Here is an 18,710-nt window from a genome sequence, read left to right on the forward strand (position 1 = left end):
GATCTTTTCAGTCCAGCAGTCGAGTTTCAATATGCAGCCAATCCGACCAGTCGTTGTTGAGTGCGCTGTGCAATTACACCCTCCCCCCCCCCCCCCCCCCACACCTGGGGGGATTAATTGCAACCTATGGAAACCTAATAGAATACCGCGTCTCGTACACCGGGTCACGGGCAACCGTGACTTTGATGTACGGAGACAGGATACCGAAGAAAGGAAGGTGGAGGAAGAGGAGACGTGCGCCAGCGGCGGCGCAGGGGGAGTCAAAACCGGTGGCTAAACCGCCGGTGGCGACTCCTTCTGTTGGACCGCCCAACCTAGGAAGAAGACCAAGATGGAAGAGGTTCCGACCCCGGCTGTCTCGGCTTCTATCCGTCAGGAAAAGGACGAACTGGACACAGCCATCTGCGTCACACCGTCCAACTGCACCTGAACCTACTCAAGCGCCTCCGAACGTGTCGCCGATCCAGTCGTCGACACCCGTTGAGTCGCAGGCCCGGAAGGGGACAGTTGTGAAGAGGAAGGCGACCACTCCTCCAAGTGCCACTCCAGCCAGGCCAAGTCGCCCCTCTCAACCGCCGCAGCCGGAGACGAAACCAGTGGAGCAGTGGTCACTGCAGGCCGGCCGTCTCCAACAGCGTTATCATCAACTGGTGAAGACGAACCTCAAGGACGTACGTCAACTGATCAGCTTTCCAAAAAAAGAAGCATACCAATCTCTACCAGACGGACTGAACGAGGGGGAATTCGCAGTACACCGACTCAGGATGCAGGAGGGACACAACGCAGTTTGCGTCACCATCCGCCGGAACGGAAGACACAATCAAGGACTGCTGCTACCGGAGATGGACAACCCGACATTACACCCGAGTCCTGAAAACCGTCGCGGGTCCTCACTACCGCTCCATCACCAGGACTCTAGCAGGCTCCGCTTACCGGCAGTTCCTCCCGCATCTTGAGATCACCGACTACATCGGAACCCCCTAGACGCCAACCTTTCCTAGGACAGGTATCAACCTCCTTTATTGGGCTAGTTAGACCTTAAACGTTTTCGAAGCAGTTCAAAATTCTTATGTTTATTTTTTTATAAGTAGTCTAACGCATTTTATTTTGGCGCCCGTTCAATTGCTCAAAATCACCTTAAAAACCCTTTGGCTGAGCAGTCTTAACTATTTTGGGTCAAATTTTAGAGTCCAGACATGTTTTTGGATGCAGTTACTCTTTGTAGACTTAGGTAATTGTCAGGCTTCACCGAGGAATCGAAATTCAGCCAATCAGAGCACGGCTCCCACTCTGTGTTACTTCAAGTTTGCGAAGTGTCTGCTATTTGGTCCGCGCTCGCGTTGACTTTACTAAATGGCTTTTTTCCAAATTCCGCCCACCTCAAACTTAACCCCCCCCCCCCCCCCCCCCCCCCCCCCTTCCCCTGCTCCGGAGTTAGTCACTGGCAAAGTCAGAGGCAAAATCCGTAGTGGGCGTGCCTGAACCTCTGTGTATAGGGGCACGTTAATAGAATTTCCAGTTCCAGTTCCAGTCCAGCAGTGCTGTACTGCGCGGCCTTTGGGTGGAAAAATAAACAGTTTAAACGATCGGGATTGTCTTTTTATGGTTTTCCAAAGGATTGTATCCGAAGAAAGACGCGTGTATTTTATCGCAAAACAAAAGATTGGACACCAACACCGCATAGTACTTTGGCGTCAGCCTATTTTAGTATTTACAGCCCGGAGCCCGAACGTTACCCAGAGACAAAAACAGTCTCGGTTGCGAATGCCGAGGTGTACATTGTACATATTTGGCACAAAGATACACCTCAGCATGATGTATTTATATGTTAAAACAAAAATGTCGATTTTTTTTTTTTTTTTTTTTTTAAAGAAGAGATTTTTCATGTTAGGCCTACATAACAAAATCTGTATTCACCGTCCGAAGAAGGAAACGTCAATAATTAATTAAATATGGCATATACAAACATAGGATTTGGCATGAGGATACATCTCAGTACGATGTATTTAAATATGTTTTAAAAAAAACAAAAATAATTTTCAATAATGATTTTAAACTTCGGGCGGAGTACGTCACAAAAACGTTCCTCATCGCCCGAAGCCCCAAAGTAACACGAAGTTCAATACAAAATAAACCACTACTGTCGGTGTCGAAATAACTATTATGTTTCATCCACGGGCTGACTTGAGAATCGGAGTGTTGTTTTAGTTAATTGGTCCTTTCTTTCCGTGGCCTGCACATGTGATTCCTGATTGGCAGGTGTATGTTGCAGGGTATCGACCAGGTAAGTGATTACCACCGTCTAGACATACGTACAAAATACTTGCCACTTTTTTAAGATCACAGGGTATTGTGGCGTAACCTGTCTCGACTATAGTACAATGTTAATGGACATTATCAGCCGCCCTGCTTCATTACTGTAAATAATGCTGTAAAACCTTTGATTAAGTAGACTTTCCCCATCTAAAATTACAAAACTGACCAAATACGTAGTACCAAAGAAAAGAAAATTATCACATGGGTATCGTGAGTGGTCGTTTTTACTCTAACGCACCCTACCAATAGGCCTAATAATATGCTTCTTTTTTTTTTTAAAGACAGAAAAATACTATAACCCCATTTCGTTCTATTGATGCAAATTGAAATATATTTAGTTAAAAAGTTGATTATACTCTCAAGTCATTTATGTTGTATTACAAGTCAGGTTAATGAAAGTGAAGCGCCTTGTAAATTAGAGCGTTTGTTTACACTGTTCATACAGATTTCATTATGTACAGCCCGAACATGAAAAATGCGATATTTTCTAAAAAAACCACAAAAAAAATGTTTGTCTTACATTTATATTTTTTACATATTTAAATACATCATATCGAGGTGTATCTTTATGCTAAATATGAACAGTATACATCTCGGTATTAGCATCCGGGTTTTGGTTTCGTCTCCGGGTTACTTTCGGGCTCCGGGCTGTAAATTGGTCGACCGGTCTGGTCTGGCACCATCGGTTTCTCCACCCTCCGACTCGCTATCCGTTTTTTCTTCAGTATCACTGTTGTAAGTAAATGTGTCTTTCTTCATTTACTAACAGCTCAAATTGATACGGCAAAACGTTTTGCGAACGAACACTCATTGTTTTGGTAAGCTGTGCAGTCTTAGATTCTTTATGAGTGGTAGGGAATAATGCTTTTAAGTGTAAGGCTTCAGATCAAGCGACGCGTCTCTGACGTCACGGGCCTCATTAAAGATAGGCAATTTCCGCTAAGAGCTCGTATCTGGGTGTTTTTTTTATGGAGATATTTTAAGTAATTAATTTTTTTTTTTTTTTTTTTTTTAGGTGATTCAATTTATAATTAATTGTACATGGTTTGTGCCAAATATATGTTACGTGACATTTTTCCTTTAAGCTCACCATAATAACCGTAAACTTGAGCTTAAAACCTCCTTTTTACCTGCTGTAATAACTTATAAAGCATTTTTGTTTAACTTGCCGTAATAAGCCTGACCGTCAGCTTAACAGCTTCATTTAATGTGCCGAATCTAGGCGACTTGGTTAGAAGCCATTACCGACTGGCAGCAAACACCACTAACACAGACAGGACTCGTGCACCCGGTCCGTTGTCAAATCAGCCAATTGCTCATCTCCACACAATGAGGCTCAAACATTTCCACTTGGGATCACAAAATGTAGGTGTAAATCAGCCACTTTTGAATAAGTGTCAAGGCAAATATACTTGATGTATGTGTGAAAACTGGCTAAAACAAAATTTGTTCCAGAGTGATGGCCCTGCACAGATAGACGTCTATATTCCCTGGCTACGGTTCATTGACTTTATCACGGCAGTACCACCGGCTTCACTTCAAAACTTTTTTTTCCTTTCAGTGACCTCACAATCAATGTGGATGGGGATGGGGATGGGGATGGGGATGGGGATGGGGACCGGGATGGGGACCGGGATGGGGATGGAGACCGGGATGGGGATGGGGATGGGGATGGAGACCGGGACGGGGATGGGGACTGGGATGGGGATGGGTGGGCATCTGACTGAGACGTATTGGCATTGGTCAGTTCCTTCTTCTTCTTCTCCTTCTGATGGGAGTCCGTGACTTCTTCACTGATGGACGACGTGTTCAGGTCGTTGGCCGAAAGACTGGACAAGGTGGCCATCGGCGTCCATTCGTTGATGCTGGGGATCGTGGTCGCCCTGCGTTCGGAACCCTTCATTGACGTGTCCGACAACTGACAGCTCACAGAACGGGGACGGAGAAGTTTCTTCATTGGGATGGCTTTCATAGAGCTCGGCTGAATCACGTAGCTGAAAGGAGAAGAGAGGAGAGAAAAAACATTTGATTTTACTTGAATTTATTTTTGTGCTTATATCCAATTAAGGGTTCAAGCACATTGTCCTGCGAACATACACATATACTCTTCAAAAGAAGAAACGCAAAACCACATTGTCGTAACATTTGGAGAATTGATTTAATTATTGAATGGTGAGTCCGATAATTACCAAATGTTGCAGGATTGTTCACAATTCACTCTAGTCCATTGTGAGTAAGTGATAGGACACACCACCAAGGTCAAGGTCATCTGGAGTCAATACCGGGTGTGGCCTCCGCGTGTGTTGACAACTGCCTGGCACCGCCTGTCCATTGAAGCAACCAGAGTACGGATGACGTCCCGGGGGATGGTGGCCCACTCGGCCTGCAAGGCTGCTGCCAGCTCGGGCAGGGTCTGGGGCTGTGGTTGTTGCTGTCGGAGGCGTCGGTCCAACTCGTCCCATAGATGCTCAATTGGGTTCAAATCCGGTGATATCGATGGCCAAGGAAGGACATTAATGTTGTTGTTCTGTAGGAAAGCCGTTGTGAGACGTGCTGTGTGAGGCCTGGCGTTGTCATGTTGGAACACTGCGTTGGCGTTGGCCATAACTGGAACGATGTGTGGCCGGAGGATCTGGTCAATGTAGCCCTGTGCATTCAGGTTGCCCTGCACGTGGACCAGGTCAGTTCTGCCAGTGTGTGAGATGGCTGCCCACACCATGACACTACCCCCGCCGAATCTGTCCACTTCCTGCACGCAGTTTGCAACATAACGTTCACCACGACGCCTATACACGCGACATCTTCCATCATGACGTCGGAGCAGAAATCGAGACTCGTCACTGAACCACACCTGTCTCCATCGCAGTTGAGGCCATTGTCGATGAATCTGGCACCACTGCAGTCGGAGTCGACGGTGTTGTGGTGTTAAGATGACACCTCGAACTGGACGACTGGCACGAATTCCTACCTCACGTAGGCGGTTCCGTACGGTCTGGTCGGATATCCTGCGCAAACCTGGTATTGCTGCGGCTGTGGAGGTGGCAGTAGTCAATCGTTCCCGAAGGTGGCGTACCCGGATGTAGCGGTCCTGCCCGGGGGTAGTGACCCGTGGTCGACCGGATCTAGGGAGGTCACGTGTTGATCCATGTTGCTGGTAACGGTCCCACAGTCTGGAGATGGTGCTTGGGGACACATGGAATGCCCTGGCAACGGCCGTTCTGGATTCGCCTGCGTCTAGTCGGCCGATGGCATTGTTTCTCTGCGGTTCACTGAGACGTGGCATGTCCTGGATTGTCAACTGTCGGCCAGATACAGAGGCCAGGCAAGCGAACACCCTGCACTTTTATACTGTCGGTGTTCATGTTGCATGTGCAGACAACGCACGTGCAGTGGTGACATGGTTTGCACGTGGCTGCGTTTTTGCGAATATTCACATTTTGAAACTTTATTTTACAGTAGCTGCGTTTTATCGAATGTAACCGTGGGAATGTGTTTGGGACATGCAATGACCTTATATTCACAAAGCATGAACCGGTAGGAAACATAAAATCGGAGTTATAACCCATTTGTACCCTTTTGCGTTTCTTTTTTTGAAGAGTATATATCTCAGTTACTGGACAGGGGTTAGTTGTTAGTGAGACAGAAGTCTGTGTTGGACTGTTAAAAGAACTGTGTGGGAGCTGGTACAGGGATGCGAACCTAGTACCTACAGGGGTGCAGAAAGTACTCACCCGCTCGCCAAATTTGAGTAAACATTTTGACAGACGAGTTAAAAAAAATGCAACTACCAGTCCAACGGGCGATCTGTCTTTTTCTGTCTGATTAACAGATTATGGAAATAGAGCCTGTCAAAGGTCAATACTTCCTAGAAATGGTTTGTTTATGTTGAAAGTATGTTGTTGTTGTGTTTTAAATAGATTGTTCTGTTAAATACTTGTGGGATTTTTAAAAATCTACATGAAAGACATGTAAACATTTTATATCAGAATATTTTTCACATTTATTGATTTGTCAATCGAAGTACATGTATGGCGCTTGATTTCGATTGCTGTGTGATGTTGATCACTTACCAGTTGTACTTTAATAAAATATCATTCAAAGTGGACAGTGTATATTATAATATTGTTCCACAGTAACATTGTTCTGTAGGCTGGCGGAGTAGTAGAAATTTGGGCGGGCTAGTAAATTTTAGTTGGTTCTGGTCCAATGGGCTAGTTAAATATTTTCTATTTCTGCACCCCTGACCTACCAGACTAAAAACTGATTATTTAGCCACTATGTCACTGAGGCAAATGACTTTTTTGTTTGTTTAATGACACTGTCAAAGATTGTACTGTTAAAACAAGCATTCTGAGAGTAATGCTAAAGCAATACATATTACCTACACATTTTTGTATCTACTAATTTCAAGGGCCATAACTCTGTGAAAAACAGGTAAATCGCCATAAAAGTCAAACTTGATATGTAACAGAACATGATAAAGCTATATATAAAATTTCAGCCCAATATCTTGAGGTATTGCGGGGGTGGGGGGTGGGGGAAGTTGGGGGAAAAGAAATGTTTCTTTCTCCTAGGTTCAAGGGCCATAACTCTGTCAATAATGGGTAAATCGCCATAAAAGTCAAACTTGATCTGTAACAGTACATGTCATGATGATAAAGCTATAATAACAGTTCAGCTGAATATTTTGAGGCATTGTCAAAAAAAAGTCCGGAAAGTGTATGTGGGACAGATGGACAGACAAAAAGAAAGACGGGCGGACAGAACCTAAAGTCCCTTCCCATCTAAACCGGATCACAATGGAGACCTAATATTTATCTGATTTAGACAGGATATGGTGTTTAGAGGGTCGCGCTGACAGGATTCCGGTTTGTTCAGTGTCCGGTTTATACAGGTTTTACTGGATATATTCTGAATCTGCATAGCCTCAGCTTTGGTTTGGTGCATAAATTATTGATACACATTGATTTTGGATAGAATTAGAGTTAACAAGAGTAATCTGGTGAGGTATATGATACGCCCGTCAGGAGTTTGATGGAATATAGACAAATTATTTGATTTATTTGTATCATAGTGACCTAGTAATTCTATGTGACGCACCAGCATCCCATGTTGTTCCTACATGTGTACATGTGAGGTTTGATGGTCCTGTATGCACTGATCTGACAGCAAGATATGATCTTGACAAGGATTTACTGTTATGTGCAGTAGACCTTGAAAAGTAGGTCACAGTGACCTGGTAATAGTACGTGACACACCACCATCCCAAGTTGTTCCTACATATGAGGTCTGATGGTCCTGTATGCATCTGTATGGAAGATATGGTCCGGACAAGAAAAAGTTAACAGACGGACGGAATTACGTATGGACCATGCCATACCATAATACGACCCAAAAGGCATTTTGATATTGTTTAAAGAAAGTGACCGTTGAAAATCAGGGCCCAGACTCAGTCTAATGATGTCACATACATACAATTTGTATAGCGTTGCCATGACGTTCACGTATCATACTCTATTAGAGTCTCGAGTCTAGACTCTAAAACTTTTATAAGCACCAGGTACTAAATTTTGAAGATCACTATCAACTAAACTCAACAAGTAAACAGTTAATTAGCATAAGGTTAGAAGTCTCCAACTTTGTACATATTTAGTTTAAGTTATGACCTACATGTACATGTACATAAAAGAAAATGTTTTGTGGGTTTACAGTGACGTCAACCTGACGAAAATTGCATTATGGGCTAACAGTTAAGCAAAAATAGTCAAGTAATGTCTAGCTCAGTTAAAAGATATGTAGCTCTCATATGTGATAGTTTACTTTTTCTTTAACGACACCACTGGAGCACACCGATTTATTAATCATCGGCTATTGGACGTCAAACATTTGGTAATTTGACATATAGTCTTAGAGAGGAAAGCCTCTACATATTTCCATTAATAGCAAGGAATCTTTTATATGCACCATCCTGACGAAAATTGCATTATGGGCTAACAGTTAAGCAAAAATAGTCCAGTAACGTCTAGGTCAGTTAAAAAATATGTAGCTCTCATATGTGATAGTTTACTTTTTCTTTAACGACACCAATAGCAAGGAATCTTTTATATGCACCATCCTGACGAAAATTGCATTATGGGCTAACAGTTAAGCAAAAATAGTCCAGTCTTTTATATGCACCATCCCACAGACAGGATACCACATTCCACGAGAAATAGCCCAATGGGCCCACTGACGGGGATCGATCCTAGACCGACTGCGCATCAAGCGGATGCTTTACCACTGTGCTACGTCTTGCTCCCAGATTCATCAGATGCAACAATATACAATGTAGGATAACACATACGACAGCCTTTGATATACCAGTGCACTGGCCGGAATAAGAAATAGCCCAATGGGCCCACTGACGGGGATCGATCCTAGACCGACCGTGCATCAGGCAGATGCTTTACCACTGGGCTACGTCTTGTCCATCTCATGTGTGATACGTTTCAGTCACTAAACGTAGCTCTTGTGAGGCTTCTGTCACTCAAACATTGAGACCCATGTAATTGAAAAGGAAAACAGATTTTTTTTTTTTCTGAAAAGAAGCAAAGCTAAACTTACATGATATCTCCCACTTTTATTTTTCGCTTTGGTGATGGGTTTGTGATCACATAAGAAATATAATCTGACCGCTGTTTGGTTAAATGCTCTGAAAACATAGAACAGTTCAACTCAATGTACATTTAAAAAAAAGAAAAAAGAAGAAAAGAAATTAAATTAAATTAAACTAATTTCTTTTTAACTAAAACAAAATACCAATTCAAATTTTAATTTAATTTAGTTTAAACTAAGTTTTATTGATCTAGAACATATAGTTTGTAGAAAATGAAGTTAAACATGAAATATACAAGAAAAAAAGAGAAAAAGTTTCATTGATAAATAGCATTAAAGTTTACACAATACATTTTAACATTGAGCTTTATGCAATTTAATTAGACACCGTTGCATCGACTGCCACTACTGTTATATATAGCAACTGTCATACCTATAAAATGTCTTTTACTTTGTAAAGGTGAGACAATAAATAAGCATAAACATATCAGTATATATACTATGTGACAAAGTACACACTAACACTCTCATATGCACGCACGCACACACACATGCATGCACACACACACACAAATGTACACAGACACACACACACACACACAGATGCACACACACACACACACACAAACAAACACAAAGAATTAATGCATGTATGTTACTTGATAAAATTGGAGAAAACTTGAAAGTAATTTCTCTTTTATAGATACTTTGCCTGTCCTCAAACAAATGCACATTCCCCTATGGTTCGAACATCCCAACAGCCAATGGGATGGCCTTAAAATCTTCTACTGTATACTCCTTCCTGTTCCGGTCACGTGACAGTAACTTCCTTCTTTTCCCTGCGTGAACCGCACAGAGGACTGGAAAGCGGTTTTGTTTGAAACAGGTGAAGTTGAAAAGAAATAGATTTACAAAGTGTAAAAACTGACGACTGACCGCTGTAATCGTCCCCGTCATTGTCGCTGTTGTCAGCCAGATCGAGACTGCGGAGCCGACTGCGTATCACGTTGGACACATCCTCAGGTTTGAAGCTGTGAATACACGGGTTACTCGACGGACTATCAAGAGGCGGAGGTCTTTCTCTCGCCGCAGCCCGCACCTAGGAGACAGGAACAGTTTGTTTTGTTTAACGACACCACTAGAGCACATAGATTCATTTAATTAATCATCGGCTTTTGGAAGTCAAACATTTGGTAATTTTGACATATACATGTAATTAGAGAAAACCTGCTGCATATTTCCCAATGCAGCAAAGGATCTTTTACAGGCCCTTTCCTACAGACATGAAAGCACATACCAGTCTGGCCTTTGGCCAGTTGTGGTGCACTGGTTGGAACGAGAAAAAAACCAATCAGCTGAATGGATCCCCCTCAAGCGAGCACTCAGCTGACTGAGCTAAATCCTGCCCCCATGCGACAAGAATGTTTCTTTATTATTATTATTTAATAACTGATTTTACTTGTGGAAAAAGGGTTCTGTTAGTATCGGTACAATATTATATTTTAATTTTTGTTACCTCATGATCAAAACATTCAATTCTCAGTCATAAATCTCTCTTCTTATTTGAACTAGTTCATAACAATAATAATTTGTAAAAAACCAACGTATTTTACAATATAAAACATTGGTTTTTGAAAGTTTGGACACAGTTTTACAGCAAACTACAAAATGAATATAAAATTTAACAAATATTAAAATACTACTACTAATAAGTATTAGGTCTCCAAGCACCTCAGCATCAAAGACATTATTGTAATCATTATTATTATTATTATAATATCAGAAAATATTTTGTGTTTTTTTTTGCATATATCTTGAAAATGTCTCATCCACAATTCATGAAATTTAATGAAACTACAGGCATCAACACTATCAATGTATTAAAATAGGGATTTCATATGAACTGGTCTATTGCGACCATACTTTTGCACCTACGTACTTTAAAACGATTATAAAACAAAATGTATATAATTATATCCTTCTTTTTTTATTCTCAACAACTGAACATAATTTTTTTTTCTCTTCCACTACATGCGTAAGGTTCGATTATCAACAGAATTATAAATTGCATATGTGGATAATGTATGATGATTGCTTGGATACTGTTTATAATTGCTGCATGCCACAGTCCTTGATGTACCAGTTGTGGAGTACTGGCTGGGATGACATAGAAAACAATTTTAATATAAAAAAACAGGAAGACGCTTGTTTTGTTTAATGACACCACTAGAGCCATTGATTTATTAATCATCGGCTATTGGATGTAAAACATTTGGTAATTTCGACATATAGTGTTAGAAGGAAAACCCGCTACATTTTTTCATTAGTAGCAAGGGATCTTTTATGTACACCATCCCACAGACAGGATAGCACATACAACAGCCTTTGAAATACTAGTCATGGTGCACTGGCTAGAATGAGAAACAGCCCAATGGGTTCACCGACGGGGATCGATCCCAGACTGACTGTACATCAAGTCAACACTTTACCACTGGGCTACATCCTGCCCCCACAATGTTAATAATCAGTTTTTACTATTTATTTATCCATGACATGAACACATAAAACCTTATTATAAATACTAACTTACAGCATTAATACTCTCCATGTGACTTAGTTTCTGTTTCTCTGTTCTATAAATAGCAATGGGGATTTCCCCTGTAGCTGTACAGAGACCATGGTACAAGTCACCGTAAGTTGGAAACTTTGAACACGTGTCTTTTCGAACTCTGATCTGGAAGTAAAAGAAACAAACTAAAACGATATAATAATAATTATTAAAAATGTTTTTACAAAAAATCAATAATACTATATAAAAATATAAATAAAAATTCCTTTGGTCAGTCAGTTAGCAGAAATTTCTTCAAGCCATACTTTTGATTTGCTTTAGTGCAGCTAATCTTTTTCAGTAGTCGGTCAGTCTTCTAAATATAATATTACAACTGGGAAGAAAAATAATAAATTATAGCTACATGTAAAAAAAAGAAGCAAATCCGGATAATTAATGCATCTACATGTAGTTTGTTTTACCACAGCAATGAGTGTTGTAAAGACCACTTCATGAATACACGTGTAGCTTCATGACTCCGACAACATATGTTTAGTAAGATATGTGGCCATAGTTTCCTAGCATTGTAAAGACCACTTCATGAATACACGTGTAGCTTCATGACTCCGACAACATATGTTTAGTAAGATATGTGGCCATAGTTTCCTAGCATTGTAAAGACCACTTCATGAATACACGTGTAGCTTCATGACTCGGACAACATATGTTTAGTAAGATATGTGGCCATAGTTTCCTAGCATTGTAAAGACCACTTCATGAATACACGTGTAGCTTCATGACTCGGACAACATATGTTTAGTAAGATATGTGGCCATAGTTTCCTAGCATTGTAAAGACCACTTCATGAATACACGTGTAGCTTCATGACTCGGACAACATATGTTTAGTAAGATATGTGGCCATAGTTTCCTAGCATTGTAAAGACCACTTCATGAATACACGTGTAGCTTCATGACTCCGACAACATATGTTTAGTAAGATATGTGGCCATAGTTTCCTAGCATTGTAAAGACCACTTCATGAATACACGTGTAGCTTCATGACTCTGACAACATATGTTTAGTAAGATAAGTGGCCATAGTTTCCTAGCATTGTAAAGACCACTTCATGAATACACGTGTAGCTTCATGACTCCGACAACATATGTTTAGTAAGATATGTGGCCATAGTTTCCTAGCATTGTAAAGACCACTTCATGAATACACGTGTAGCTTCATGACTCTGACAACATATGTTTAGTAAGATAAGTGGCCATAGTTTCCTAGAATTGTAAAGACCACTTCATGAATACACGTGTAGCTTCATGACTTGGACAACATATGTTTAGTAAGATAAGTGGCCATAGTTTCCTAGAATTGTAAAGACCACTTCATGAATACACGTGTAGCTTCATGACTTGGACAACATATGTTTAGTAAGATATGTGGCCATAGTTTCCTAGAATTGTAAAGACCAGTGCACTCCTTCACTCTGACAAAATTAATATGTTTAATTAGCAATGTGGTCATAGTTTTGTAGCATAAATATTAATTGTGCTAATCGAGATGTCAATTACCGATGGAGGTGACTTTAGAACTGTGATTGACTAAATATCGAAATAATATGTGGCCATAGTTTCCTAGCATTGTAAAGACCACTTCATGAATACACGTGTAGCTTCATGACTCTGACAACATATGTTTAGTAAGATAAGTGGCCATAGTTTCCTAGAATTGTAAAGACCACTTCATGAATACACGTGTAGCTTCATGACTTGGACAACATATGTTTAGTAAGATAAGTGGCCATAGTTTCCTAGAATTGTAAAGACCACTTCATGAATACACGTGTAGCTTCATGACTTGGACAACATATGTTTAGTAAGATATGTGGCCATAGTTTCCTAGAATTGTAAAGACCAGTGCACTCCTTCACTCTGACAAAATTAATATGTTTAATTAGCAATGTGGTCATAGTTTTGTAGCATAAATATTAATTGTGCTAATCGAGATGTCAATTACCGATGGAGGTGACTTTAGAACTGTGATTGACTAAATATCGAAATAAAATGTTGTTAGAAGTGTCACAGAATAAATAGAATTTGCTACTGGGTTTTTTAATATTTAAAATATAAATCTCGTCTAGTTAATTGGCAGAGCCTTGCCAATTACCGATTAACAGTAACTTGGCTGATATTTTCCATATTAAAAACACTTGTGACAAATCCTGTAGTATTATGTTGCATTCATTTTTCTTTTTTAGATTAGTATACTTTAACCTACATGTGAATGTTTGTACATACACTTGAAAGATGGCCTGAATTTTCCTCTGAGTCAATTCCCAACAACAGGCGAACAAATGTGATTAAATAGCCTTTCACGAAAGTCTGAAATCAAAAACGAAAATGAAAGCATGAATACAAACATACATTAATGTATACTATTAACTTCAGTAGTACTATTTCTGAAATAAAGAACCAGAATATCTGACACTAAAAGGAATGTAACACCCCAGCACATCATTTAGTAATGGGCTATTAGTATGCAACATAGTAACTGAGAAAAACTGCCAGAAAGTGAATAAATATATGTCAACCACAACATGTGACAGTTAGGAATTATAGTGGACAATGAACTGTTTAGTGAGATCGTACCTGATCGAGCAATGTGTCCAACATGTGACAGTTAGGAATTATAGAGGACAGCAGGGCCGTAGCTAGGATTTGTGTGTGTATGCGTGTGTGCGAGAGAGAGAGAGAGAGAGAGAGAGAGAGAGAGAGAGAGAGAGAGAGAGAGAGAGAGAGAGAGACAGAGAGAGAGACAGAGAGAGAAACAGACAGACAGAGAGAGAGAGAGTGTGTGTGTGCGTGAGTGTCAAATGAATTCTTGGAATGAACCAGAATGGAAGGTGCAAGACACAAGGGAGTCCTGGGGGCATCTAGAGGCTCTGAAATACCATTTTGCAGCCATTTCATACACATACTTAAAACATCAATATCAATAACCATTAAGTTTGTATTATTTTTATCAGATTTTAAAAATAAATAAATTACGGGGGGTGGGGGTAACTGCCCCCTTGGCCCCCCGCTAGCTACGGCCCTGAACAGTGACCTGTTTAGTGAGATCTCACCTGGTAGAGCAGTGTGTCCAACATGCTTGCACTGAACACCTGGCCCGCAGCAAATGGAAGACGGAAAATGTAGCTCATGTTCGACGCCATGTTGTCTTTGAGCTTCTGAGAAAGAGGAATACATATTAATGACTTACAAAATACTGTCAAATGGGTTCTAGTGCTAACTTGTAATCAGCGATCACCTGTTGTAATCAGCGATCACCTGTTGTAATCAGCGATCACCTGTCGTAAGCAAAAGAAAGAAAGAAATGTTTTATTTAACGGCGCACTCAAAACATTTTATTTACGGTTATGTGGCGTCAGACATATGGTTAAGGACCACACAGATATTGAGAGAGGAAACCCGCTGTCGCCACTTCATGAGCTAGGGATCTTTTATATGCACCATATCCCACAGACAGGATAGTACATACAATGGCCTTTGTTACACCATTTGTGGAGAACTGGCTGGAATGAGAAATAAGTCAATGGGTCCACCGATGGAGATTGATCCTAGATCGACCGTTCTGACAAAATACAGTTCGGACAAAATACAGTCAAACGGGTCCTAGCGGTCAGCGGTCACCTCACCTTTTTCAAAGTAAATGGACTCATGTCCGCTACAAAGCCCAGCTAATTTTCATATCTCCCAAGTTCAAGGGCCATAACTCTGACAAAAATAAGGAAATCGATTAGTTAAATCACCATGAAAATCTCACTTGATATGTAACAGTACATGATAAATAAATATTTAAAAAAACCTGCAGTTACCGGTAATTATCTTGAGGAATTGCGAAAACAAATTACAGAAAACTATGTGTGGGACAGTTGGACAGACAGACAGACAGGCAGACGGATGGAGACGAAACCTATAGTCTCCTCCAGTCTCCACCTGTCTAACGTGGCCAATGGCAACTTATAGTCCATCCCATCATTCTATTAAAATGTTTTTTGTAAATAATTTCAGCTTGGTTTGACTTAAGAAGAAATGTAAAAGTGTTTTGGCAATAACAATGAAATACAATTTGTGTGTGTAATTTACAAATCAATCGACTCGGAAATAAATAACTTGTAGATAATTACATAGTATGAAAAAACGCTGTCTCTGTGGAAGAGACTATAAACTGGATCCCAAACTGCTGCGATACCTATGGTGACTGTGTGGCTCACAGTTTACAACTTGTGAGTGAGAAGTCTGCCAACTCTGTGCCACTTGGTCATTCATTTAGTGTCTTGAATCAGTTTGCCAAAACAGTAAAATATTCCCCAAAATTGCAGAGAACTGTCAATGATAGCAAAGATTTGCATGATGAAAAGGCTATCTTCACACGATGGTTATCATTTACAGATAGTGTGCAAGCTCTAGCTGGCAGTATCGGTGGTGTGATTTCTGCTCTACAAGCTGCACAATGGAGAGAGTTGTTGAGGGCAGGTCAGTTCTGCAAGGAATATGTAACCAGTTTTCTTCTGTCATGTCCCTTTTGATGACACATTTCCTTGCAGGTGTCATTGGTATCTTAGGAATTTGGTCAAAGTCTCTACAGACAGAAAATCTTACGTACACAAATGACAAAAACACAAATTGATGTTGCTGTATTGGCTGTGCAGAGTCTGGTGACAAACCAAAGCTGGTTCATATATTAAGGACATTATGTAGCATTTGCCAGAATCCCCCAATACATCAGGTTATACAAAATATAAAAGCCATGATTTTAAAGATTCGGAAGCAGAGAGGGAGAAGTTTGACAAGGCATCGAATGCTTTTATTGCCCAATTTTTAAGTGATGATGCATCTGGGAATTGCATTCTCTGATACAACAATCATGGATGCATTTCTTCCATTCAACCCAAACCAGAATGACTTTTGTTCTGATGAACAAGCAATGTGCCATGTATACATGTACCAACTGTAAGGCATATAGTTTAATGACAACCAACACCAATACAAATATTGTAAAATGATCTGTAAAACAGTATAAACAGCTGTGGAAGAATATGTTTGGGAAAGACACAGTGACTAATATCAACACAACATACATGTGTACCAAAGATAAAAGATTCTTCAAGTACATACAAATATACTTTATACTAAGACCTTAGAAACGGTGTCTTATAATGGCTTAGAAGGTTGTGAGCTGTGATAATGCACCAAATTATTAACACAATGAAAAACTGATTACTTTGAAACATTTATAACAGACGCTAAACTAAGAACTAATTTTTAAAATGTACTGGAGAACGTGTTATATTAACCATTCTTGAGGACAACCATGACAGTGTTGCCACCTAGTAAAGTTTGTTTTATTTAACGACCCTTCTAGAGCACACTGATTTGTATCTTATCATCGGCTATTGGACGTCAAACATATGGTCATTCTGACATATTTCTTTAGAGGAAACCCGCTGCCACCACATAGGCTACTCTTTCCGATAAGCAGCAAGGGATCTTTTATATGCACTTTCCCACAGACAGGACAACACATACCACGGCCTTTGATGAACCAGTTGTGTTGCCACCTATAGATGCACCACAATGAGAAACAGCACCTCAACTTCTACCAGGACAAAAAGAAGCACTCACAGAGGAAGGAAAGAAAGAAAGAAATGTTTTATTTAACGACGCACTCAACACATTTTATTTACAGTTATATGGCATCAGACATATGGTTAAGGACCACACAGATTCTGAGAGGAAACCCGCTGTCGCCACTACATGGGCTACTCTTCCGATTAGCAGCAAGGGATCTTTTATTTGTGCTTCCCACAGGCAGGATAGCACAAACCATGGCCTTTGTTGAACCAGTTATGGATCACTGATCGGTGCAAGTGGTTTACATCTACCCATTGAGCCTTGCGGAGCACTCACTCAGGGTTTGGAGTCGGTATCTGGATTAAAAATCCCATGCCTCGACTAGTATCCGAACCCAGTACCTACCAGCCTGTAGACCGATGGCCTGCCACGACGCCACCGAGGCCGGGCACACACACAGAGGAAGGAGGTATTTCTTAACAGGTGAGGCCAGACTACACTTCAGTTTAGACCCCAAAACATTAATGTTCAACCAGGTTTCTTTTGTAATATGACTTCATGACCAAAATAAAAGTTCCATAATTTTCCAGGCATTTGCATATTCCCCGACCTTGTTTAAATAATATTGTTATTCAGTATTTCTTGAAATCATTCTGGCTAAAACAATTCAAATTTGGCTAAAAGAAATTTGAACTCTTAACCAAACTGGCTAATAATAAAAAAAGCTATAGTGAGCACAGTAATAGGAGACTGAGGTAACTAGTAGAGAGAGTGATGAAAACATTTACCCTTTCAAATCGGGAGATACTCTGTGAATACACGTCAAAATAGTCTCTTAATATCAGGACTGAGGTAACTAGAAGTGAGCGTGATGAAAACATTTACCCTCTCAAATCGAGAGATACTCTGTGAATACACGTCAAAATAGTCTCTTAATATCAGGACTGGGGTAACTAGAAGTGAGCGTGATGAAAACATTTACCCTTTCAAATCGAGATATACTCTGAGAATACACGTCAAATCCCTGGAACTGCATGAACCTCATGTTGGTGGCCTGGTTGAGTTCAGTGATCACGTTGGCATTAGGAAACAGGCTGAAACAGTCGTATCAAATATAATGCAATCATAGCCACATAACATTAGTGAAATACATGTCTATGCCATATATTAACTGACGATATTTAATTTTTATTTAAATAAAAAAGATAAAAATACGATTATAGCAAAATACACATGTATGGCCACACACGCACGCACGCACGCACGCACGCACGCACGCACGCACGCACGCACGCACGCACGCACACACACACACACACACACACACACACACACACACACACACACACACACACACACACACACACACACACACACACACACACACACACACACACGTATACATATATTATTTAATAAATGCATTATATACAATGCCATATTGTACTCTTGAGTGTATACACAATTTGGCTTTAATTATTTATACACAAGCAATGATTCAAACCCCAACCTTGACCTTGCTTATGCAGGGTATGCCACAAAAAGTTTCTGGGGGACAATAAACAATTCACAAAAAAAAAGAGGCTGTGTGTGTGTGTTTATATATATTAA

The 18,710-nt window shown here is 40.4% G+C and overlaps 1 protein-coding gene across 3 annotated transcripts in view; it reads right to left on the minus strand.

The window, feature by feature from the left end:
* Window positions 1-3,258: 3,258 nt before the first annotated feature.
* Window positions 3,259-18,710, minus strand: part of LOC121377155 (potassium channel subfamily T member 2-like) — an 88,527-nt gene continuing 73,075 nt past the window's right edge. For all 3 annotated transcript variants that reach the window (XM_041505057.1, XM_041505058.1, XM_041505056.1), the window contains 7 exons: window positions 18,082-18,193; window positions 14,588-14,692; window positions 13,761-13,844; window positions 11,501-11,644; window positions 9,847-10,009; window positions 8,920-9,007; window positions 3,259-4,310 (listed from right to left, as the gene is read on the minus strand). In XM_041505057.1, coding sequence (XP_041360991.1) covers window positions 3,830-4,310; window positions 8,920-9,007; window positions 9,847-10,009; window positions 11,501-11,644; window positions 13,761-13,844; window positions 14,588-14,692; window positions 18,082-18,193 — 1,177 coding nt within the window. In that variant the 3' untranslated portion in view covers window positions 3,259-3,829. The remainder of the gene's footprint in view (window positions 4,311-8,919; window positions 9,008-9,846; window positions 10,010-11,500; window positions 11,645-13,760; window positions 13,845-14,587; window positions 14,693-18,081; window positions 18,194-18,710) is intronic.

Source organism: Gigantopelta aegis, chromosome 7, assembly GCF_016097555.1.
Source record: "Gigantopelta aegis isolate Gae_Host chromosome 7, Gae_host_genome, whole genome shotgun sequence".
Lineage (NCBI taxonomy): Eukaryota > Metazoa > Mollusca > Gastropoda > Neomphalida > Peltospiridae > Gigantopelta > Gigantopelta aegis.